Below are 24,338 nucleotides of genomic sequence, written 5' to 3' on the forward strand. Positions count from 1 at the left end.
GGCACTGACCACGGGGCACCTGCTGCAAAGCCCCTGGCAGTTTGGATGCCATTAAAGCCATTGTGGCAGAGGCAGGGTCAGTGGTAGTGGCAGGCAGCCTGCCAGCTCTGGAATGGGGCCTGAGAACACTTCACCTCCCCTTTGGCAGAGCGGCCTACACTCTACAGTTCCCAGCATGCAATGCTCCACACTGAATGGTGTAGTCATAATCCTGCAGCTCAAGATGGAGCAGTGCATGTTGGGTCCTGTAGGTTCTCTTTCTACCGATAAGGCCAGCAACCATCTCTCCTTTTTATGCAAACTAGGTAGTGCCTTCCAGGCTGCCAACAGTCCCTTATTACAAGGGACGTCCCTTATTTTTAAATCTGTGTACAACAAGATCAGGAGTTGCTGAGCACTGCAAAAAGCAGCAAGAAATACCTTTGGTGAATGTAGGTGAGTACTGCTTAGTATTAATACTAATAATATCGGGAAGAGAGGTGGGGCGGGGGTGCTAAGAAAACCCTCCCTTATTTTTTAAATACAACGTTGGCAACCCTACTTCCGGCCCCTGCACCCTTTAGGCTGCACTTGCCTGGCACAAACAAGACCCTTTGCTCAGCCTGGGGGGTGCCCGGTGATGCAGCCCTGCTGGCTGGAGCAGGTAGCGCCAGCAGAGAACTGTGGTTTAGAGCCCTGCAGTGGGACTAGGATCCCATGGATCCCGCAGGACCCACTGCCGTAATAGGGGGAGTGGGTAAAATGTACTTTATTGCAGACGGGACTGGGTGGGCAAAAAACCAGATTGTGGGAATTTGCGGGAAAACACTAAATCTCTCATCAATGTGTCAAACAGAATTTCAGCAATGTGAAGCAAGTTTTTCTTTTTTCTTTCTTTCTTTTTTTTTTTTAATAAAGGTTTTAATACTTAAATTTAAGCAAGGGATAGAAAGCTATGTGATGTCTATTATAGCAGGAGTTTTTCCCCCATGGTTTAAGCAAGATTTGTTTTATTCTTTTAGTGATAAAATTATGTCTGAATTCTGTTTATATAGATATCATATATTAACTGACCATTGGGGTTTTTTAGTAGCACGGGGGAATCCGTCTCTCTTGAGGGATTTGCAGGATCTAAGGGTTTTTGCAGGTGGGAGCAAGATAAAGGTATTGCAGGGCGGGATGGGAGCAGGATTAAAAAATAGTCCTGCCGTCCCTTCTTCGCCAGCCCCAGCCTGGAGCCGCAGAAGGTCAAGGAATTTCTTGCCTGTTGCAGAGTGGCCACTAGGGGTCAGTGTGGTGTCAGGACAGGAGAGCCTTGGCCACGCAGAATGGCTCTCCCTACTCTGCCCTGCTGGCGGGAGAGGGGATTGTGGCCAGTGCCTGGGGCAGGTGGCCTGTGGGGACTGGCCCCACCCTGGTTTCTGTGCTGAGCTGGGCAGCTCTGGGGCAGGCAGAGAGGGGCCCATGCCTCAGGGGCTCAGCTCAGGCCTAGGTCTCCGACAAAGCAGGCCCTTGGTGCACTTACCCTCCCCCCCCCCCGGGCTGGGAGAACTCTGCAGTGGTGACAGGAGGATTCTCCTCCCCACACAATACCACCCCTCTGTCTGCATGAGCCCCAATCCACTCTTAGCGCTTGCTGGGGGAGGAAGCCCCAAGTGAGCAGCACTTGGGGAGATGCAGGAGACAGCCTGGGAAAGCTCCCTGATCTCCTCCTTCTCTGGGGCTGCCCCTCCCTTACCTGCACCTTGTCTCCACTCTCAATGGCCAGGTCGTTTCTCTTCCAGACAATGACCGGCTGGGGGCTGCCGACAGCTGAGCAGGTGAGACTCAGGGGTTCTCCGTCTGGCACCTCGACAAGAGCTGGCGGGGTCCCTACGAAGGTGGGGGCAGCTGCGGAGAGGACGCGGAAACAGTGCTTCAGAACCAAGCTGCTGGCCCCAGGGCAAGCTGGGCTCCCTCATGCAGCCACACCAGCTGGTTCTGCTGCAGAGAGCCCCAGGCACTCGCTCTGCTTAGTCCTGGTGGGCCGGCAGCACAGGGCAGGGAGTGTGATCTGAGGGTCAGAGCCAAGGGCTAGGAGCTAGGACTCCTGGGTTCCGTTCCTGGCTCAGGGAAGGGGTGCTGGGAGGGTATGGACAGGGGGCGGGAGATCTGGAGTCTGATCCTGTCTGTGGTGCTGGGCAAATTCCTTCCTCTCCCTCCCCCCAGTAACCCTGCCAGCCTTAGTGCAGTGTTGTGCAGGGAGCGTGTAGGGAAGTGAGGAGCAGAACGGGGCTGAGGACGGACTGGGGCTTCACTGCAAGTGCTGAAAAAAATAAACTGGAAAAAGTTCGATTCAGCCCAAACTGAAACTGTCAACACCAAGAAACATCAGCGAATGGGAAAAGTCGACAGATTTGTTTCCGGGTTAACAAAGTCTGTTGTGCGACATGGAATGAGACTGTTTGTTCCCAGATGCTTTAAACTTTTTTTTTTTTAAATAAAAGCAAAGGAAATGAAGGGCCAGATTCCCAAACGAAGGGCCACAGGAGGAGCAGCCCCTTATAACCTTAAGCAGCCTGAGTGACCATGATGTGTGGAGAGGAGGGGGGAGGGGCATGTGTGCATACAAGCTTGAAGAAGTGAATGAGCCAGCCTCTAAGTTCCTGGGATCCCGAATTCCAGGAACACTGCGCTCATCCCACCCCCACGAGGGGAGCTGGGGTCAGGCAGCCCCTCAGGAAAGTGAGCAGCTGGTGCAGACACATGCCCTGCCCCTGCTGTGCGCAGTGGGTGCTGAACACTCCTCCCGCGGGAGTGCAGAACACTGACACATGCGGTGCACAGACGTTGCTGGTGGCACCAGCTGCGGGGCAGGGCCTGTCTGCAGGGAGATGGCAGACTCCTTGGGGCAGGGCCTGTGTCCATTGCACTCAGCTGTAGAGTGCCCAGGGCACTGTCCATACTACACCCAAGGCCCAGCCTGCATCCAGGCGCACAGCTCTGCTGGTCCTGATGGGTCCGGGATTGCTGGGCCCTGGGACAGCCGCTGGGTTTCTGTGGCAAAGGGGAGGGGAGGCACAGACTCTGCCAACGCCCCGTGGAGAGCAGGGCTCGCTCTCTTGGGCCTGTGCTGATGGCAGGGTGCCTGCAGCCCCCAGGCCAGGGCTGCTGGGCTGAGCCGGAAAAGAGGCATTCGGGTACTTCCTCTGCCCCCCCCAGCTGGATGGGATGGGAGAGCCCACAAGGCATGAAGTACAGGGTCAGGGTTGCTCCTGCAGGCCAAGGGCAGGGAGGGACCTGCCCTGAGATCCAGGCCTCCCAGTCCCCACCCCCTGTGCTATAAACGGAGAGGAGGCTCAGCACAAAGGCTTATTGTGTGCTGCCTGGGGTCCAAGGGTCAGGGCCCACCCCCTTGGAGGTTTAATAGTTAGGCTGGGCCTTTTACAAGTGTTTATTCAGGAGGGCAGATTTGGGTCCCTTTACAGGCTTCTCCGGGAAGGCGTATGGGGAAGGGGAGCGGAGGTCAGGGCCCTGCAGGCGCTGTGTCTGCTCCAGGGACAGTATCCTCAGGCCAAGGCAGGATGATCCCCTGCGGCTCCCCCCACACTTCTGCTGAGTTCCTTGGGCCGCACAGAACTGGAATGGGACCCTGCAACCCAGCCATGGGGCCCACATGCTCAGATCCAGTGTGGAACGCTGAAACCAAGGGCTGTGATGGCAACATCCCCAGGGCTAGCGCTGCCAGTGGGCACAGGACATTCACAGCCACACGTCCACCAGGGGCCACTAACGGGGGCTGCGGAGGGTTCCCAGAAGAGTCTCAAGTTGGGCTCCCAAGAACTGAGGCCCCCCAGTCTGGGACCATGTCAGAGCACTTTGGCCTTGAGCCCTGGCCAGGAGTTTGTGAGTTTTCACGTAAGGAGGCAGGGGACACCACGTGGGCAGCGCAAACTGGGGTGGGGTGGGGTGGGTGCAACCGGCCAAGCACAGCAGGACCCCTGGGCTGCTTCCTGCAGACGCGTTGTCTGGCCCCCAGGAGGTAACCAGGCCCCAGTTGGGGGAGAGTCCAGCCAGGCGCTTGCCCCGCTGCTCCTCAGCTCATGGAGCAACAAGCTGCTTGCTGCTCTGCTAATGTGCTTGGCACGGAGGGGAAAAGTGGAGCTTTCGAGGAAGGCAGCTGCCAGGGTTTCACAGAGGCTAGCGAAGACAAGAGGGGTGGGGGCTGGACGGGGGCCTGCCTCGCACTGCTGCTGTCCCTCCCCCGCCCCATTCGGCTGCATTTACCCTGACCGTGTGCTCATTCTGCTCAGGGCTAAATGAGGAGCCCAGGGCATATCCATGGGAGGGGATCAGGCCCAGAGTGTACCCAGGGGAGGGGTGGAGGGAAAACTGGGCCCAGAGTGTTGGGTTCACCCAGTGTGGAGAGGAATTTGGCCCATAGTGTACTCGGAGGAAGGAGGGGGGAAACTGGGCCCAGAGCATACTTGGGGAATTGGGCAGGGGGAGGATCAGACCCAGAGTGCAGCGGGGGGGGGGGGGGGGGAGCAGAGATCAGACCCAGAGTATAGTGTGTACCCAGGGGAGGAGAATCAGACCCAGAGTGCAGCGGGGAGGGGGTGGGGAGCGGAGATCAGACCCAGAGCATAGTGTGTACCCGGGGGAGGAGAATCAGACCCAGAGTTCAGTTGGGGAGCGGAGATCAGACCCAGCGCATAGTGCGTACCCAGGGGAAGAGAATCAGACCCAGAGTGCAGCGGGGGGCTGGGGGGCGGAGATCAGACCCAGACCATAGTGTGTACCCGGGGGAGGAGAATCAGAACTAGAGTGCAACAGGTAAGGTTACCATATTTCAACAATCAAAAAAGAGGACACGGGGTGCCACCCTAGCCCTGCCCCCTCCCACTTCCTGCCCCCCCCCGAATCCCCCTACCTGCCCCCCAGCAACTGCCCCCAGGACCCCACCCCCTAAGTGTCCCTGCTCCCTGTCCCCTGACTGCCCCAACCGCTCTCTACACCCCCGTCTCCCGACAGCCCCCCCAGAACCCCCGACCAATCTAACCCCCCCGTTCCCTGTCCCTTGCCTGCCCCCAACTGCTCTCTACACCCCCTTCTCCTGACAGCCCTCCCCAAACCCCCGACCAATCTAACCCCCCTGTTCCCTGTCCCTTGCCTGCCCCCAACTGCTCTCTACACCCCCTTCTCCTGACAGCCCCCCCAGAACCCCCGACCAATCTAACCCCCCCGTTCCCTGTCCCTTGCCTGCCCCAACCGCTCTCTACACCCCCTTCTCCTGACAGCCCCCCCAAACCCCCGACCAATCTAACTCCCCCGTTCCCTGTCCCTTGCCTGCCCCAACCGCTCTCTACACCCCCTTCTCCTGACAGCCCCCCCAAACCCCCGACCAATCTAACCCCCCTGTTCCCTGTCCCTTGCCTGCCCCAACCGCTCCCTACACCCCCTTCTCCTGACAGCCCCCCCAGAACCTCTGACCAATCTAACCCCCCCGTTCCCTGTCCCTTGCCTGCCCCAACCGCTCTCTACACCCCCTTCTCCTGACAGCCCCCCCAAACCCCCGACCAATCTAACCGCCCTGTTCCCTGTCCCTTGCCTGCCCCAACCGCTCTCTACACCCCCTTCTCCTGACAGCCCCCCCAGAACCTCTGACCAATCTAACCCCCCCGTTCCCTGTCCCTTGCCTGCCCGCCCCCAGGCCGAGGGAGAGCTGCGAGCTCCACCTGCAGCCAAACACTGGCGCTGCTCTGCGGGGGAGGAGGGAGTGGGGGAGGGACTCTGGCTGCTAGAGGCCCCAGTGGCTGCAAGCGGCTTTCAATCAGGCCCAGCCGTCCAATCAGCCGCGCCGCACTCTGCATGAGGGGAAGGGGGAAATCCCGGACATTTCTACTTTATTAGAAATTCCCCCGGACGGCCATTTACAGCTGAAAAAGTCAGATATGTCTGAGGAAACCCGGACGGATGGTAACCCTAGCAGCAGGGGTGTGGGGAGCGGAGATCAGACCCAGGGCATAGTGTGTACCCGGGGGAGAAGAATCAGACCCAGAGTGCAGCGGGGGGTGGGGGGGGAGCAGAGATCAGACCCATAATGCAGTGTATCCAGGGGAGGAGAATCAAACCCAGAGTGCAGTTGGGGAGCGGAGATCAGACCCAGAGCATAGTGTGTACCCAGGGGAGGAAAATCAGACCCAGAGCAAGCCCCTAAGGGACAGCACAAGTGAGGTCAGGGAAGAGCTGAAGGAGGGAAGGGCAGACGCGAGCACCCTTCCTGCCCTGCCAGAGGCTAGATCACTGCTGTGCTTCTCTGTAAGCAGCCTGGTGCCTCCCCTGCCCTCCCAGCGTAGGCTTCAGGGTGAGGGTCACACACAGCTGGTAAGAGAGATTTACAGCAGGGGGGAAAGGGGACCAAGGCCTGCAGAGAGAAAGCCCTGGGCAGCACCAGGACTCCCTGCCATGGCCCAGCCCAGCTCACGCTGCTCCTCTGCAGCCCTACACACGTCGGCACCAACCATGCCAGCCCCACTGCCATTAGGACACGCCTTGCTGCCAAACCAGCCAAAGTGGGGAGAGGTGTGAAGTCTAAAGCCCAGCCCCGTCCAAATGCAGACGAGCCTGCACCCCCAGTGTCCCCAGCACACTCAGCCCTCGCTGCACCCTGCCCGTCCAGCCCCACCTGCATCGAACACCATGTCACAGCTGCTTCGAGTCTGCCACAGGGGTTGGGAGGTCCCCCCCACCCCATTCCAATACAAGAACTGGGATCCAACACCTGCAATCCCCCTGGAACGCCAGAAGGCCCAGCCCGAGACATGGCATGGGGCCACAATGGCCCCAGCAGGCCCTGCCCAGCACTGCCCCCTGCCATGGTGCAGGCAGGCACCCAGAGCACTGCCTCAAGGAAACCTAGGCCCTACGTAGGGGAGGCAATGCCTCCTTCACACAGAGCTGGGGAGACCAGTGCCAGTGCAGGTACCTATGAATGCCGTAAAAGCTGCTGGTGCCAGGCAAATTTTGTGCCCAGCATGGGGAGGGAGCGCTGGTCACGCCCCAGGGCACCCCTGCATGGAGGAAGGCTGGACACGCCTGGCACGGGGACCTAGAGTGCCCTGTCACAGGGGAGGGACTGGTCATGCCTGGAACCAGAACCCAGAGACCCCCAACACAGACAAGAGCTGGACCCAGAGTGCCCTGGCACAGGGACAGGGGGTGATCATGCCTGGCGTCAGGATCCAACATGCCCCAGGAAGGGGGGGATTTGGTTTCACTGGCACCAGGATCCATAGAGTTCTGGCATGAGGGGCAGGGGGCTGGTCACGGCTGGCACCGGAACCCAGAGTGTCCCTGCATGGCGGAGACTGGTCATGGTTGGCACCAGGACCCAGAGCGCCCCTGCAAAGGGAGATTTGGTCACAGCTGGCACCAAGATCCCAAGTGTCCTTGCATGGGGGAGGCTGGTCACGGCTGGCACTGCCTCTATCTCTCCCTGTCTCCCTATGGCACTGCCCGGCCTCCCCACCAGAGCACACCGACTCCTGGCCTGGCACATACAGTTGACAGTGAGGTGGGTCCAGGTGCCATTCTGGAACTCGTCGTCATTGCTGTGCCTATCTAGGAAGAGGACGCGACACTCATACCAGCCTTGGTCCTCGGCACGCAGGAGGTCGATCTGCAACGAGGCGCCTTCCTGGATCCGCACACGACCTGCCAACACAGAGCCAGCCTGTCACGCAGAACACCGAGCAGCTTGGGGGCAGTGCCAGGCACCAGCAGGGGAACACCCCCTACCTGAGGGCAATTGCCTGGGCCAGCCGTGTGCTGGAGGGCACATGCCCAGCCTGCGCCAACCCCTTCTGTGCAGTATCTCACAGCCCCCTAGGCTCCGGAGCAGTGAGCTCTATCCAATCCCCACTCAACACATCCTGGTCTCCCCCAGCACAGCACCCCAGCTTCTTCCCCACAATCTTCCCCAGCCCATCCAAAGGGGCCAGCTGGCTCCTGGTCCCGGCTGAGGCCCTACAGCTCAACTCCCTGCCTCCTGGCCCTGCTCTTGCTCCCGGCTGGGGTGGGGAAGCTGGGAACTGCCAGGCAAACAAATGCCTGTCTGGGGACCGGGTCGGAGGACAGATACACAGACCCAGCATTAGACACATCGCCGCCGGCCCAGTGGGGCAGGAGGGGCGAGGTAGCGGGGGAGGGGAGATGCAGAAAGGGGGCTTGGGGCAGAGGGTCTAACGAGGGGCCCCAGAATCATCCCTAGCTCCATAATCCCCACCTGGGCCAGCTCCCGCCCCTAGTACTGGCCTCTCTACCTGCTATGGCATGGGAGCCCCCGGCTGCAAGTCCTGCAGATTGCTGAGTGCCTCCTCCCCAGCAGCTGCTGCCTCCTCAGGGAGCACCCTCCAGCCTCCTTCCCCCACTAACCACCAGTGCCATCCTCGGCCTGCCCCTCCCCCTCGCAGTCCTTGCTAACCCCACCTCCCTGTGAGCCTGAGGGGCCCCCCCAGCAAGCTCTTCCTCCTCGACCTGCCTCAGCTCTGGCCAATCCACTCTCCCCTGCCCCCCCCTCCCGATATCCCTGGAGCCCTCACTGAACCCCTGTGAGTCTAACCATCCCCTTCTCCCCTACAGTAACTTCTGCCTCCCCCAGGATCTCCCCTCCCCCAGCAGTCCCCACCCCTGCCAGCCACCTGAGCTGCTGGTTCCCAGCCCGACCCCATCTCCCACCCAGCCTCCCCGTGGGGGTTGCAGGCCTCAAGCATTGCGTTCCAACCTCCCTGCCCCCGAATACACACCCGAGGCTGGGACGGGACTTGGGCCTTTGGCAGGAGTCAACAAGCCAGGTGCAGGGGCTGCCCCCAGTCCCACTGTTTGGGGCTGCAGGACGCCCAACTGGTGGCCCAGTGCACAGCCTCTTTCATGAGCAGGAGGCTAAGAACCCTAAAGAAGCAGCAAATGCAACCCCCTAATCCCCAGGGCTATTATCAGAGCCATAATCGGCTCAGGAGTGCAGTGGGCAGTTGGCTCAGCGCAGGGGATGTGATGCACTGCGTGTACACACACCCTGCTACGTATGGCTACACCCCCCCCCCCCAATACACGTAGCTACCCCGCTGCTACTCGCCACCCACACCAATACACACTGCTACACCCCCCAACACACAAATATGGACACTGCTACACCCTCCCATACATAGTTACTCCAATACATACTGCTAAACACACCCCGCTAGACGCTGCTACACATCCTCCTGATACACGTAGCTACCCAGCTACACACCGCTACACTCCCCGACACACACATATGGACACTGCTACGCCATCCCATGCAGTTACCCCAATACATGCTGCTAAACACCCCCCGCTACACATCCTCCTGATACAAGTAGCTACCCCCGCTACACACCCCTACACAAATACAGACTGCTACATCCTCCTCATAGTTACCCCAATACACACTGCTACATTCCCAATACACACGCACCCCGATACATATACTCATACACACCAATATCTTATCCATCGACCCAACACACACACATGCACAGGTACAGACATATACACACACACCCTAATATACACATACTAACACACACCAGACACCTTGTTCACTTATATAGACCCGTGTCTTTATGCTCACACACTGATATGCACACACATACAATACAACTCAATAATACATCATTGGCATGACAAGCTACACAAGTATCAGAGTGGTAGCCATGTTTTATGTACACACCAGGATCCCTACACACATATACCTACCTCTACCTGCACACACCCATATAAACGTGTATGAGCACACATACACTTTCTCTCAACATAGGTCACTGCTCAACTATCCCTCATTTCACACCCACACTGGCCTCCCCACCTTGCAGTCTCTGAGGCTTGTCCATTTGAACGATGGTGCTGACTCGGGCTGCATGGGTTCATAGAATATCAGGGTTGGAAGGGACCTCAGGAGGTCATCTAGTCCAACCCCCTGCTCAAAGCAGGACCAATCCCTAGGCAGATTTTTGCCCCAGATCCCTAAATGGCCCCTCAAGGATTGAACTCACCACCCTGGGTTTAGCAGGCCAATGCTCAAACTACTGAGCTATCCCTCCCCTGCCCCAAGCCAGGGCACACCCCAGAGCCCCACGAAGCTTCCAGTGCTACAGGTCATCACCCAATCCCTCTCCTACATGGAGGTGGGCTCTTTACTAGGCCTCTGCCGGTCGAGAGGAACACTCTGCAACATGGATGTTCACTGCACAGTTCACTGAGAAACACTCTCCACCACCTCAGCACAATCCCTCCACAAGACTCCCTTGGCCTAAAAAGCTATCAAAGGTCAGGTCCACATTACAAAGTTTTGCTGGCACAGCCATGTCTGTTAGAAGTGTGGGGTGGAAACCATCCTACACCTCTGACCGACACAGCTGTGCTGGCAAAAGCCCCTGCGTAGACAGAGCTATACTGTCCAAAAAGTCCTTCAATGGGGTAGTTCATTTGGTTTGGGGAACTGAGACTAGCGAAGTTACCATAGACAAAAAAGGGGAAGGGATGCAGATTTGGATAAGTAAAGAACATATCAGAGATCTTCTGACCAATCTGAATGAATTCAAATGAGTGGGGACGGATGCTATTCACCTGAGGGTGCTGAAGGAATTAGCTGAAGAAATCTTGGAGCCAATGGCAAAAATGTTCACAAATTCATGGATGACGGGAGAGGTCCTGGAAGCCTGGAGAAGGGCTAACGTAGTCCCCATCTTTAAAAAGTGGGAAAAGGAGGAGCCAGGGAATTATAGACCAGTCAGACTGACCTCAATACCTGGGAAGCTACTAGAGTAACATATAAACATTCAATTTGCAAATACCTGGAGGATGAAGGGGTGATCACTAGCAGTCAGCATGGATTTACCAAGAACAAATCATGCCAAATTGACTTGATTTCCTTCTTGACAGGGTAACTCTTTGGTAGACAAAATATACCTGGATTTCAGCAAGGATTTTGATACAGTCCCACATGACATTCTGATAGATAAGTAAGCTGGAGAAATGCGGGCTTCATTGCATTGTGACCTCCTTCTGACCACAAAAATTACTTCACGACCCCCGGAGAAGGGACCGAAGCCTGAACCTACACGAGCCCCTCTGCCCCAGGTGGGAGGCCAAAGCCTGAGCCCCACCACTCTGGGAAAGGGGACCAAAGCTAAAGCTCAAGGGCTTCAGCCCCAGGCAGGGGGCCTGCAACCCGAACCCTGCCACACAGGGCTTCGGCCCTGGGCAGTGGGACTTGGGCTTCAGCAAGTCCAAGCCAGCTCTGGCGACCCCATTCAAAGGAGGTTGCGACCCACTTTGGGATCCCGACCCACAGTTTGAGAACCACTGGGTTAAACAATCGCATTAATGGAATGATGTTGGAGAGAAGTGAGTAGGGTTACCATACGTCCGGATTTTCCCGGACATGTCCGGCTTTTGGGGGCTCAAATCCCCGTCCGGGGGGAAATCCCCAAAAGCCGGGCATGTCCGGGAAAATCGGGAGGGAGGGAGGGCTTAGCCGGGGCCGGTGCGGTGCCGGGCCGGGGTCGCGGGGCCGGGGGCATGGTGCCGGGCCGGGGCCGGGCGGGGAGCCGGGGGCGCGGTGCCGGGCCCGCGGGGCCGGGCCAGGGTCGCTGGGGGGGTGCGCTGGGCCGCGAGCCGGTCCGGGCCGCCGGGGGGTGCGCGGGGCCGGGAGCCGGTCCGGGGTAGCGGGGGGGTGCGCTGGGCCGCGGGGCTGGGAGCCGGTCCGGGGTAGCGGGGGGTGCGCTGGGCCGCGGGGCCGGGAGCCGGTCCGGGCCGCCGGGGGGTGCGCTGGGCCACGGGGCCGGGAGCCGGGCCGGGCCGCCGGGGGGTGCGCGGGGCCACGGGGCCGGGAGCCGGTCCGGGCCGCCGGGGGGTGTGCTGGGCCACGGGGCCGGGAGCCGGTCCGGGCCGCCGGGGGGTGCGCGGGGCCGGGAGCCGGTCCGGGGTAGCGGGGGGGTGCGCTGGGCCGCGGGGCCGGTCCGGGGTAGCGGGGGGGTGCGCTGGGCCGCGGGGCCGGGAGCCGGTCCGGGGTCGCGGGGCCGGGCTGCCGGGGGGTGCGCTGGGCCGCCGGGGGCCGGCAGTGCTGGGCGGGCCGGGGGTGGTCGGCCGGGGGCCGGGGCCGGCACCCCAGGGCCCGAGCCGACCCAGGCTGGAGCCGCCGGGGGCCCAGCCTGGGCCACGCCTCCTCCCCCCACACTCCCCCTTACCTGCTTCAGGCTTCCCGCGAATTAAATGTTCGCGGGAAGCAGGGGAGGGGGCGGAGTTGGGGCGGGGGCGTGGGTGGGGCTGGGAGCGGGGCCCCGTGGAGTGTCCTCCATTTGGAGGCACAAAATATGGTAACCCTAGAAGTGAGGTCTCAAATGGGGTTCCACAGGGATCTGTTCTGGGTCCGGTGTTGTTTAATTCTTTACCAATGACCTGGATGTAAGACTAGATAGCATACTGATCAAATCTGCAGATGACACAAAGCTAGAGGGGGTTGCCAACACTTTGGAGGACAGAGCTAAAATTCAGAAGGATCTTGATAAAATTGGGGAACTGGGCTACAGACAACAAAATGAAATTAAACAAAGATAAATGTAAGGTGCTACACGTAGGGAAGAAAAAGCAAATGCACAAATCCGGCCTGGGGGATACCTGGCTTGGCAGCAGCACTGCTGAGAAGGATCTGGGAGTTGTGGTGGATCACAAACTCAACAGGAGTCAGCAATGCAAAACTGTTGCAAAAAAATCAAATGCAATTTTATGTTGCATTAACAGAAGCATAGCATGCAAGCCACGGGAAGTGATAGAACTCAGCACTGGTTAGGCCTCAGCTAGAGTAGTGGGTCCAGCTTTGGTCACCAATGTAGAGAAACTGGAAAGGATCCAGAGGCAAGTGACAAAGACGATCAGAGGGATGGAATGCAAACCATCTGAGCACAGGCTGAAGGAACTGGGTATGTTTAGTTTGGAAAGGAGATTAAGGGGGGACACGATAGCTGTCTTCAAATACTTGAAAGGCTGCCATAAAAAAGATGGAGAAAAGTTGTTCTCTTGTCACAGAGGGCAGGACAAAAGGCAGTGAGTTCAAACTAGAACACAGAGATTTAGATTAAATATCCGGAAAACCTTCCTAATGGTAAGAACAGTAGGGAATGGAGCAGACTGCCTCAGGAGGTTCTGGAAGCTCCTTCACTGGAGGTTTTCAAAAAGAGGCTGGAGCCATCTGTCTGGGATGGTTTAGACACAACAAATCCTGCACCTTGGCAGGGGGTTAGACTAGATGACCTTTGCAGTCCCTTCTGACCCTATGATTCTAACCCTCGACTGGCAAACCCTTTCTAGTGTGGCCACAGCCAGCATGTCAGAGAGACCCCAGTCACAAGGCTTAGATGTGCACCAGGAGGGTGTCCTGCTGGGTTTGGGGTTTGTGCCCATTGCTGATCTAGTGGCAGGTTGCTACATACTCCCCTGGCTTCCCCCACCCCCCAGACTTGCCTTCACTCTCATGAACATGTGTGTGCTCACCAGCCCTCTGCCCCAAGCCTTACGCTCACAATCCCCTCTCAGGCTGGGTACACACCAGTATTTTGCTGGGATTCCCTGTCCCTGCACCAGCCCCTGTGCAGGATTGTAGTGCTACACAATGAAGTGGCTAAACTAACCTAAGCTAAACTCCACATCCCCAAACGAGAAGTGGGTAAACTCAGTTTATCCAAGTTTACTCAACTCCACGACCGGACTTGCCATGGCGAAGGGCACCAGCATAGACCAGCCAGTAGCGCATTAACTGCCACGTGGCCTAACCCTGCTCAGAGCAGTCCCAGGTGAGTCGGTCATCCTGGTATGCCTAGTGCTCCCCCAGCTGCAACTGATTGCCAGAGGGGCTGCACCTGGGGGAGCTGAGGCAAATTGCCAGTGAGGACAAGGGGCCAGATCCCAGCCCTGCTGTAACGGTGCCCAGTGCAGGTGCAGCATGGGCCCAGTGTCCCCTTTTCTAGTCCCTCGCAACTGCCTGGCAAAGGGGAACATGCTCCAGCAATTCTGGTCTGCAGCCTGGGTCAATTAGAGCAGCCCCTGGGACTGAACATATGTAGGCCCAGGGCTGCCTGGAAGCCAGGAGACCCGTTCTTCCCCATCCCACTCTGCCCTTTCTGTGCCTGCCTGCTGAGAGGCCGGAGGGGTGATGGGTATCACACATGGGCAGGGCCAGGTGGGGATGGGTAGCAGAGTCAGGGAGCTCCAGGGGAATCCCCTCCCCCACCCCAGAGCAGCAGCCAGGCTCCTAAACAAAGGCCCCATTGGAAGGAACTAAACCCTGCAAAAAGACTGCAGTGGGGACCCCTCCCCGATCCCTTCCCCCAACCCTCCATAATCCCCTGCACTGGCTCTGCCCACTCCTTCCCCCTCATTCACCAAGAGGATTGGCAACAAAACATCATTGACCTTAGCAACCCCAGCCTCCCATTGCTTAGCAACCACTGTTCAAAGGGCTACAAGGGAGGCTGCAGCTCCCCCCCCCCCCCCCGCCCCATTAGCTGCTTCTGTGTCTAGCAGCAGCAGTGGCAGGTCAGGGCTGGGCTGGGAGAGGAGGGCAAAGCAGGGTGGCTGAGGGACGGAGGACTAAGATCCTGTGTCTTTGGGCCTCTGGGCAGGGAGAGTGACTCCCGGTCCCCAGGCCCCCACCTTGGTTTCACAGGGAGCCTGACTAGCAGCACATGGGAGCATGGAGGAAGCAGCCTTCCAGGAGGCAGCAAGAGTCATGGCCTGCCCCAGGCCTCACCAGCAGCAGCTGCATCCTGAGTGATTGCCTTCCCCTGCTCACGGACCCAGGGGGGCATGCCACATGTGGGGGTGTATATGAGATTCTTCCTGGCCCGTCCAGCTGCTCCCACCAACGGCTGGAGCTGTTTGAAAAGCGCCACATGGGAACTGTGGCAACGGGACTGAAATCCCAGCCTGACCTCCCTGGTGAAACCACAGGCACTTCCCCTTGGCAGGCCCCACCCCCACCCCGCCCCTAACTCACCCCCATCCCCCAGGGAAGATTGAAAATAAGCAGCCAGTTGCCATGGGAACAAGGGTGTCATTGAGCAGCTCCAGGACTCTGCCCTGGGCGCAGCGCCCTCCCCACCCCTCCCCTCAGCACAGCTCTGTCCTGGGCCCAGCCCCCACCCACCAGCACAGCTCTGCCCTGGGCCAGCACCCTCCCAGTCCCCCTCTTCCCACCATGGGTCTACCCTGGGTCCAGCCCCCAGCCCCACCCCCTCCCGCCAGCATGGCTCAGTCCTGGGCCCAACACCCTCCCCCCAGCACATCTCTGGGCCCAGCACCTCTGGCAGCACCCCCCACACACACACTCCCAGTGCAACGCTGCCTTGGCCAGTGACCTCACAGCTGCACCCCCTCTGCCCTTAATTGGGTCCCTCTGGTCAGTATCTATCCAGCCAACCAGCTTTTCCATGTACCCGCCGCCAGGCTCCCTCCATGCACTCTATGAGTCAAAACAGGCTCATCTCTTTCCCTCATCAGTACCAGGAGAGGGGCTCTGCAAACCTCTCACTGCCCTCCTCTGGGTGGCCCTCTTGCCCCAGTGTGGCCAACTGCAACTTCTCCCCAGTTGCGTTGCCGCTGCGCCCACAGGAGTGGCTCCTGGAGCATGCAGGGCTGCTGGGGTGGGGAGGAAATGTGCTGTTATTGCAGTCACTATTGGGAGCAGAGACACCCTGTCAGTATCCCAGTCCATCCAGAAATACATCATCCCCCCCACGTGGTCTCTGCCGCTGGAGCACGCTTCCATGCATGGCACTGCACCTGCATTGGTGCTGATGCACACAGAAGTACTGAAGTGCAGCCACCTCTGGGGAGGTGGCAATTGGTCAACACAGCAAACATTTAGTGTCAAAAGGAATTGCCTGGGATCTTGAACTGCCTATACAAAGCAGACAGAACTCAAGGCTTTTAAATCCTCCTCCAAGAGACCTACAGGCCCAGGACCGTGCCCTGGGAGGATGAGGCACTGACAGGTTAGCATTGCATTATGGTTCCAGGGACCTAGGCCAAGCCAGGCTCTCAACCAGTGACAAACATGCCTGTAGCATGCTGGGAGCCTTGGCTAGGCTCTCGCGGAGGGGCCCCGCAAGCTGCTGTGCTTTCAGGCCTGGCCAGTAGGTAGCATCGGGGGAGCCCCTCACTGGTGTAGAGATGCCTACGAACAGCACTGAACCCTGCTTTCCAGGGCCCTGGCGAGACCCCTGGCCTCAGCAGCTCACATACCAGGAACAGCAGCCACAGCTGCAGGGAGAAAGGAGCCAGTTCCAAGCCACAGGCTGAATGGAGCAGCTGGGGCAGCTCTCCAACCAGGGAACCAACAGGGCTGGTGGTGCCGCTGGATCCCAGAGCCCGGCCAGCCAGGAATGCCTTCCACATCCCCAGAAACCAGACCTCAGGGCAGACTTGGAGCCAGAGGCCTTGGAGAGGTGTGGGGAGGAAATAGTTGATCTCCACAGAAACTAGGCCAGAGTACAGGGAAAAAGGCAATGCGAGACCATCTCCCAGAGACCCCGCCCCCAGGCTGGGGAGGTGCACACCTGCCCAGCAGTAACCTGGCCAGCTGCTACAGCCCAGCCCCAGCCCAGAGGGCAGCTCAACCACCCAAACCAAGGACAGAGCAGTACATGATGGGAGCAAGCCCCTAAATATTAACGTGCCACACTCCTGCTCTGAAGATTGGCTATTCAAAGTAGTATCTTGCTCCTCGGCAAATCGCTCCCTTTATCTAGGCATCAGAGTCCCATCAGCTCCTTTGTTAGCCCTGCAGAGTCAGTTCAGCCACAGGAGAGGAGCTGGATTCCAGTCTGGCTTGTGCTTCAGCCTGGCAGTGGGGATGGGGTTAAAGGCATTAGGAGACAGACAGGTGGAATTAGCTCCGTTGGGAAGGCAGAGTCCTGCTGGGGGATCTGAGAGTGGGACTCGCCCAGGAGCCTGGGGGCAGCACTCCATACTTGTCAGCTGAGCAGCAGAGCTGGGCCAAGCTTTTCAGATAAATAGTTGATATCAACTCCCCCCACCCCCACCGCAGTGTCTCTCCCACGCTTACAGCTGGCTGAAATATAATGATCATTTTTCACCTAAATCCTCCCCACCTCAACCCACGTTGCAAGCTGCGATTTCTGTGGGTGCAGGGCCACCCTGCTGGCCACAGGCTTTTCTTGGTCTGCATTTTGGTGTCCAAGACACCAGCTCTCACTGGCCAGCTTGGGCACAAGAGGGATTTACTTTTTTTTATTTTTGCTTTTGAAACAAAGTCCAGCAATATTTTTGCGGCCAGCCCTGCTCACGCTGGAGGGATACTCCTGCTATAGCTTGCCGATGCAGCCTTGCCTGGGCAAAGTTTGGGTGCCCCAGTTCTGTCCCACCCTGCCCCCTGCAGCCTGGCTATAACAGATCTTTACTGGGATGTGGTTTGTGTTAGCGTCACCAGTCTCTGCCCTGGTCTGCAGGGCTGTCAGTCTCCAGCCCCATAGCCAGCCCTCCCACTCCGCCCCAAGCCAAAGCTTTCAGCATTCCCTGCAACAGGCACCAATCCTTTCCCTTTCATTAAGAGAGGATCCTGTTGCTCACGCCTCTGCGTTTGCAAAGAGCCCCGAAAATCTGCCACTGTTCCACTTTAAATACCCTCTGAGTAGGAGAACATCCCACTCCCACGCCACTGTCCCCTCTCCAGCAGCTTCGCTCCAAATCCCACTCCGCCCAGTACTGCCAATTAGCAGCTTTGCCGAAATCCCCTCCCCAAGCTCAACCTTCAAGTGACCCACCAGGCAGGGCTGAGTAGGCAGCGCACACAGCCCCAGGGCTCCAGCAGCAGTCAAGCCACAAAAGTGTGGAGAAAGGCTGGCTCAGCCCCAGTGTGAGTGTGTGTGTGTGTGTGTGTGGGGGGGGGATGTTAGAGGACCGTTCAGACACAGAGATCCTAACCCAGGGCTGGCCTGAGAGAGTGAGAGGGTGTGTGTGTGTCTGTCCCCGTGTCTCCCAAGGAGATTTTAGTTCGGTTTGTCCCCAAATACTGAGCGACTCTCGTAGCTGCGATTGGCTGGGGCCTGAACAGGCAGGACGGTGACCAGTTCCATGGTGTTGTAGGACTTAGTCCTCTCCTGTATGGGGAACTGTCTGGTACTCAGGGCAACAAGGGTGGGGTGGGGAGCAGGGCATATTGGATATACAGGGTAGGTGCAGCTAATGGGCAGCACTGTGATATGAGGCAGCATGGATGAGGCGGAGGAGTGTGACACAGACAGTGCGCATGGGCTGGGATACAGGGGCAGTGTGGATGGGGCGGGGGGCTGTAACACAGGGCAGTGTGTGTGGGTAACAGAAGCCAGGGATGGGGGAGCTGTGAAGAGAAGCGCAGATGGGGTGTGGGGATGGTAACAGGAGCTGGGGGCTGTGATGCAGGTATAGTGTAGATGGGGTTGGGGGGGCTGTGACTCAGGAGGTGTGCTGTGACACAGGGCACTGTGGATGGGGCAGCTCAGGAGTTGTAACAGGAGCCAGGAGGCTGTGAAGAGAAGGCGGGGGGGGAGGGTGGTAACACAGGGACCAGGGGCTGTGATGCAGGAGCAGTGCAGTTGGGGAAGGGAAGGGGCTGTGACCATCACACACAAGTCCACGCTCAAGGTTGTGCCAAGGGCTCCCATGGGATCCCAGCTCATCCCCAGGAACTTCCAGGAGGCCCAGGTGGCAGTTGGCTCCCAGGCATGAATTCTCCCCGGCAGCAGCAGGCCCCAGTTGGGATTATGGGATTAGAATGGAACAAAGATCCCAGGAGCAGCGTCAATCTGACCTCTGACCCTAGCAAGAAAGAGCCTTTGTGTGGCCCAAGCCCGAGGCACCAGCTCCTGCGCACAGCACAAAGGGGCCAGCGGCTTGTTCAGGCCTGGACCTTCATCTGATGCCTGCCCTTCTCCCAGCAGCCCCAGCCCAACGATGCCCCCGCAAGGTTCTGTGCTACAGGTAGTCCAGCTCCCCTTGTGGCCTGCTGTGCTGTTCTGGAGCCGAGCCCCCACAACGCGGGTCCTTGGCAGCTCTGGCTGGGGACGGGCAGGGCAAGACGCTTCCTCCTGGTTCCCCCTTGCCCTGTGCTGAGCAGGATGCATGCACATTAGGCAGCAAGACAGACCAGGAGAGACTAGTACACTCCGATGCAAGGCAAAGATGTACCACCGAGCCACTGAAACACTCCCACTCCAGTGCAGACGATGCCGTGCATGGACACGGGCTCAGAGCCTGGCAGTGCACCTGTCTCATGCAGCCCCAGACAGGCCTGTTCCCAGGCTGGAGGGAGGAGAGTCTCCTGGCAAGCAGAGGCCACCAGCACATCAATGAGGGGAGGGTCAGGCTATGGGAGTTTCCTGCCTCAGCAGGTGCCCATTATTGTGTGCACAGCTCCATCCCCACCCCCACACTCAGCCATCGGCTGGGCTGTGTGTGGCTGAGGCCAGATTTGCCTCCCCACCCCCCTCAGCACAGAGCCTTAGACATAAGAGGGTGGGGGAGGGAACCCTGCCTGGTGCCATGCAGCCCCTCACACACACACACACCGTCCCCCCACCTCCTCCACACTCCCATCCCTACCAGCGCAGAGGGTCGAACCAGTCAGTCCAAGCTGCAGGGACGGACCCCTTCACCTCCCTGCCTTGCCCCATGGCCATCCCTTCCCTCAGCTGCTGTGGGCAGGGGGAAAGCCCTGCCTGCTGCACCACGCAGCCCATGGGGGCGTGACTAATGCAGCCTGACAGCAGCAGCCCTGGGCTGGGGCCCAGCTGGGGGGGCGGGGAGGAGTGTGCGGCAGGCAGAGCACTAGTGCGCTGTACATACAGGAAGACCCAGAGCAAGTCCAGCACAGGGAATGCCATGACCTCACCCTCCTGGGGCCTGGCCAGTCACTAGATACTGCAGTCATGGGAGGGAACCCAGGGTTCCTGCCAGGAAACTCCTCTGGGCCCCAGGGTGGGATGGAATCGGCTCGCCTCAGGGAAGGCAAACACCATGCAGCTGTGTAAGGCCAGCCCCCGGACTGCACCTCAGCCACTGGATCACATGCCACAGAACCAGCCACTGCCCCACTGCTCCCCCATTGCTGTGTCCCACCTAGGGAGCTTCCAGCCCTGAGACATGCCAGCATGTCCTCTGCTACATTCCACCCTGACAGACGTCTACCCTGATATACACCAGCGTCCCCTCCGCTACGTCCCAGTGCCCCCGACTTCCCCACCCCGATATACACCAGCGTCCCCTCCGCTACGTCCCAGCCCCGCCCCCGACTTCCCCACCCCGATATACACCAGCGTCCCCTCCGCTACGTCCCAGCCCCGCCCCCGACTTCCCCACCCCGATATACACCAGCGTCCCCTCCGCTACGTCCCAGCCCCGCCCCCGACTTCCCCACCCCGATATACACCAGCGTCCCCTCCGCTACGTCCCAGTGCCCCCGACTTCCCCACCCCGATATACACCAGCGTCCCCTCCGCTACGTCCCAGCCCCGCCCCCGACTTCCCCACCCCGATATACACCAGCGTCCCCTCCGCTACGTCCCAGCCCCGCCCCCGACTTCCCCACCCCGATATACACCAGTGTCCCCTCCGCTACGTCCCAGCCCCACCCCCGACTTCCCCACCCCGATATACACCAGCGTCCCCTCCGCTACGTCCCAGCCCCGCCCCCGACTTCCCCACCCCGATATACACCAGCGTCCCCTCCGCTACGTCCCAGTGCCCCCGACTTCCCCACCCCGATATACACCAGCGTCCCCTTCGCTACGTCCCAGTGCCCCCGACTTCCCCACCCCGATATACACCAGCGTCCCCTCCGCTACGTCCCAGCCCCACCCCCGACTTCCCCACCCCGATATACACCAGCATCCTCTGCTACGTCCCAGTGCCCCCGACTTCCCCACCCCGATATACACCAGCGTCCCCTCCGCTACGTCCCAGCCCCGCCCCCGACTTCCCCACCCCGATATACACCAGTGTCCCCTCCGCTACGTCCCAGTGCCCCCGACTTCCCCACCCCGATATACACCAGCGTCCCCTCCGCTACGTCCCAGCCCCGCCCCCGACTTCCCCACCCCGATATACACCAGCGTCCCCTCCGCTACGTCCCAGCCCCGCCCCCGACTTCCCCACCCCGATATACACCAGCGTCCCCTCCGCTACGTCCCAGCCCCACCCCGATATACACCAGTGTCCCCTCCGCTACGTCCCAGTGCCCCCGACTTCCCCACCCCGATATACACCAGCGTCCCCTCCGCTACGTCCCAGCCCCGCCCCCGACTTCCCCACCCCGATATACACCAGTGTCCCCTCCGCTACGTCCCAGTGCCCCCGACTTCCCCACCCCGATATACACCAGTGTCCCCTCCGCTACCTCCCAGTGCCCCCGACTTCCCCACCCCGATATACACCAGCGTCCCCTCCGCTACCTCCCAGCCCCCACCCCCGACTTCCCCACCCCGATATACACCAGTGTCCCCTCCGCTACCTCCCAGCCCCGCCCCCGACTTCCCCACCCCGATATACACCAGCGTCCCCTCCGCTACGTCCCAGCCCCACCCCCGACTTCCCCACCCCGATATACACCAGCGTCCCCTCCGCTACGTCCCAGCCCCGCCCCCGACTTCCCCACCCCGATATACACCAGTGTCCCCTCCGCTACGTCCCAGCCCCGCCCCCGACTTCCCCACCCCGATATACACCAGTGTCCCCTCCGCTACCTCCCAGTGCCCCCGACTTCCCCACCCCGATATACACCAGTGTCCCCTCCGCTACGTCCCAGCCCCGCCCCCGACTTCCCCACCCCGATATACACCAGCGTCCCCTCCGCTACGTCCCAGCCCCACCCCCGACTTCCCCACCCCGATATACACCAGCGTCCCCTCCGCTACGTCCCAGCCCCGCCCCCGACTTCCCCACCCCGATATACACCAGCGTCCCCTCCGCTACCTCCCAGTGCCTCCGACTTCCCCACCCCGATATACACCAGTGTCCCCTCCGCTACGTCCCAGCCCCGCCCCCGACTTCCCCACCCCGATATACACCAGCGTCCCCTCCGCTACGTCCCAGCCCCACCCCCGACTTCCCCACCCCGATATACACCAGCGTCCCCTCCGCTACCTCCCAGCCCCACCCCCGACTTCCCCACCCCGATATACACCAGCGTCCCCTCCGCTACGTCCCAGCCCCGCCCCCGACTTCCCCACCCCGATATACACCAGCGTCCCCTCCGCTACGTCCCAGCCCCGCCCCCGACTTCCCCACCCCGATATACACCAGTGTCCCCTCCGCTACGTCCCAGCCCCGCCCCCGACTTCCCCACCCCGATATACACCAGTGTCCCCTCCGCTACCTCCCAGTGCCCCCGACTTCCCCACCCCGATATACACCAGTGTCCCCTCCGCTACGTCCCAGCCCCGCCCCCGACTTCCCCACCCCGATATACACCAGCGTCCCCTCCGCTACGTCCCAGCCCCACCCCCGACTTCCCCACCCCGATATACACCAGTGTCCCCTCCGCTACGTCCCAGCCCCACCCCCGACTTCCCCACCCCGATATACACCAGCGTCCCCTCCGCTACGTCCCAGCCCCGCCCCCGACTTCCCCACCCCGATATACACCAGCGTCCCCTCCGCTACGTCCCAGTGCCCCCGACTTCCCCACCCCGATATACACCAGCGTCCCCTCCGCTACCTCCCAGTGCCTCCGACTTCCCCACCCCGATATACACCAGTGTCCCCTCCGCTACGTCCCAGCCCCGCCCCCGACTTCCCCACCCCGATATACACCAGCGTCCCCTCCGCTACGTCCCAGCCCCGCCCCCGACTTCCCCACCCCGATATACACCAGCGTCCCCTCCGCTACGTCCCAGCCCCACCCCCGACTTCCCCACCCCGATATACACCAGCGTCCCCTCCGCTACCTCCCAGCCCCACCCCCGACTTCCCCACCCCGATATACACCAGCGTCCCCTCCGCTACGTCCCAGCCCCGCCCCCGACTTCCCCACCCCGATATACACCAGCGTCCCCTCCGCTACGTCCCAGCCCCACCCCCGACTTCCCCACCCCGATATACACCAGCGTCCCCTCCGCTACGTCCCAGCCCCACCCCCGACTTCCCCACCCCGATATACACCAGCGTCCCCTCCGCTACCTCCCAGCCCCGCCCCCGACTTCCCCACCCCGATATACACCAGCGTCCCCTCCGCTACGTCCCAGCCCCGCCCCCGACTTCCCCACCCCGATATACACCAGCGTCCCCTCCGCTACGTCCCAGCCCCGCCCCCGACTTCCCCACCCCGATATACACCAGCGTCCCCTCCGCTACGTCCCAGCCCCGCCCCCGACTTCCCCACCCCGATATACACCAGCGTCCCCTCCGCTACGTCCCAGCCCCGCCCCCGACTTCCCCACCCCGATATACACCAGCGTCCCCTCCGCTACGTCCCAGCCCCGCCCCCGACTTCCCCGCCCCGATATACACCAGCGTCCCCTTCGCTACGTCCCAGTGCCCCCGACTTCCCCACCCCGATATACACCAGCGTCCCCTCCGCTACGTCCCAGCCCCGCCCCCGACTTCCCCACCCCGATATACACCAGCGTCCCCTCCGCTACGTCCCAGCCCCACCCCCGACTTCCCCACCCCGATATACACCAGCGTCCCCTCCGCTACGTCCCAGCCCCACCCCCGACTTCCCCACCCCGATATACACCAGCGTCCCCTCCGCTACGTCCCAGCCCCACCCCCGACTTCCCCACCCCGATATACACCAGCGTCCCCTCCGCTACGTCCCAGCCCCGCCCCCGACTTCCCCACCCCGATATACACCAGCGTCCCCTCCGCTACCTCCCAGCCCCGCCCCCGACTTCCCCACCCCGATATACACCAGCGTCCCCTCCGCTACGTCCCAGCCCCGCCCCCGACTTCCCCACCCCGATATACACCAGCGTCCCCTCCGCTACGTCCCAGCCCCGCCCCCGACTTCCCCACCCCGATATACACCAGCGTCCCCTCCGCTACGTCCCAGCCCCGCCCCCGACTTCCCCACCCCGATATACACCAGCGTCCCCTCCGCTACGTCCCAGCCCCGCCCCCGACTTCCCCACCCCGATATACACCAGCGTCCCCTCCGCTACGTCCCAGCCCCGCCCCCGACTTCCCCACCCCGATATACACCAGCGTCCCCTCCGCTACGTCCCAGCCCCGCCCCCGACTTCCCCGCCCCGATATACACCAGCGTCCCCTTCGCTACGTCCCAGTGCCCCCGACTTCCCCACCCCGAT

General features: G+C 60.6%; 1 protein-coding gene across 3 annotated transcripts in view; it reads right to left on the reverse strand.

Moving 5' to 3' along the window:
* Nucleotides 1-24,338, reverse strand: part of IGSF9 (immunoglobulin superfamily member 9) — a 62,343-nt gene that overhangs the window by 30,111 nt on the left and 7,894 nt on the right. For all 3 annotated transcript variants that reach the window (XM_054010970.1, XM_054010972.1, XM_054010971.1), the window contains exons 4-5: nucleotides 7,522-7,674; nucleotides 1,718-1,869 (exon numbers count right to left, since the gene is read on the reverse strand). In XM_054010970.1, the coding sequence (XP_053866945.1) occupies nucleotides 1,718-1,869; nucleotides 7,522-7,674 (305 nt within the window). The remainder of the gene's footprint in view (nucleotides 1-1,717; nucleotides 1,870-7,521; nucleotides 7,675-24,338) is intronic.

This window comes from Malaclemys terrapin, chromosome 21 (assembly GCF_027887155.1).
Source record: "Malaclemys terrapin pileata isolate rMalTer1 chromosome 21, rMalTer1.hap1, whole genome shotgun sequence".
NCBI lineage: Eukaryota > Metazoa > Chordata > Testudines > Emydidae > Malaclemys > Malaclemys terrapin.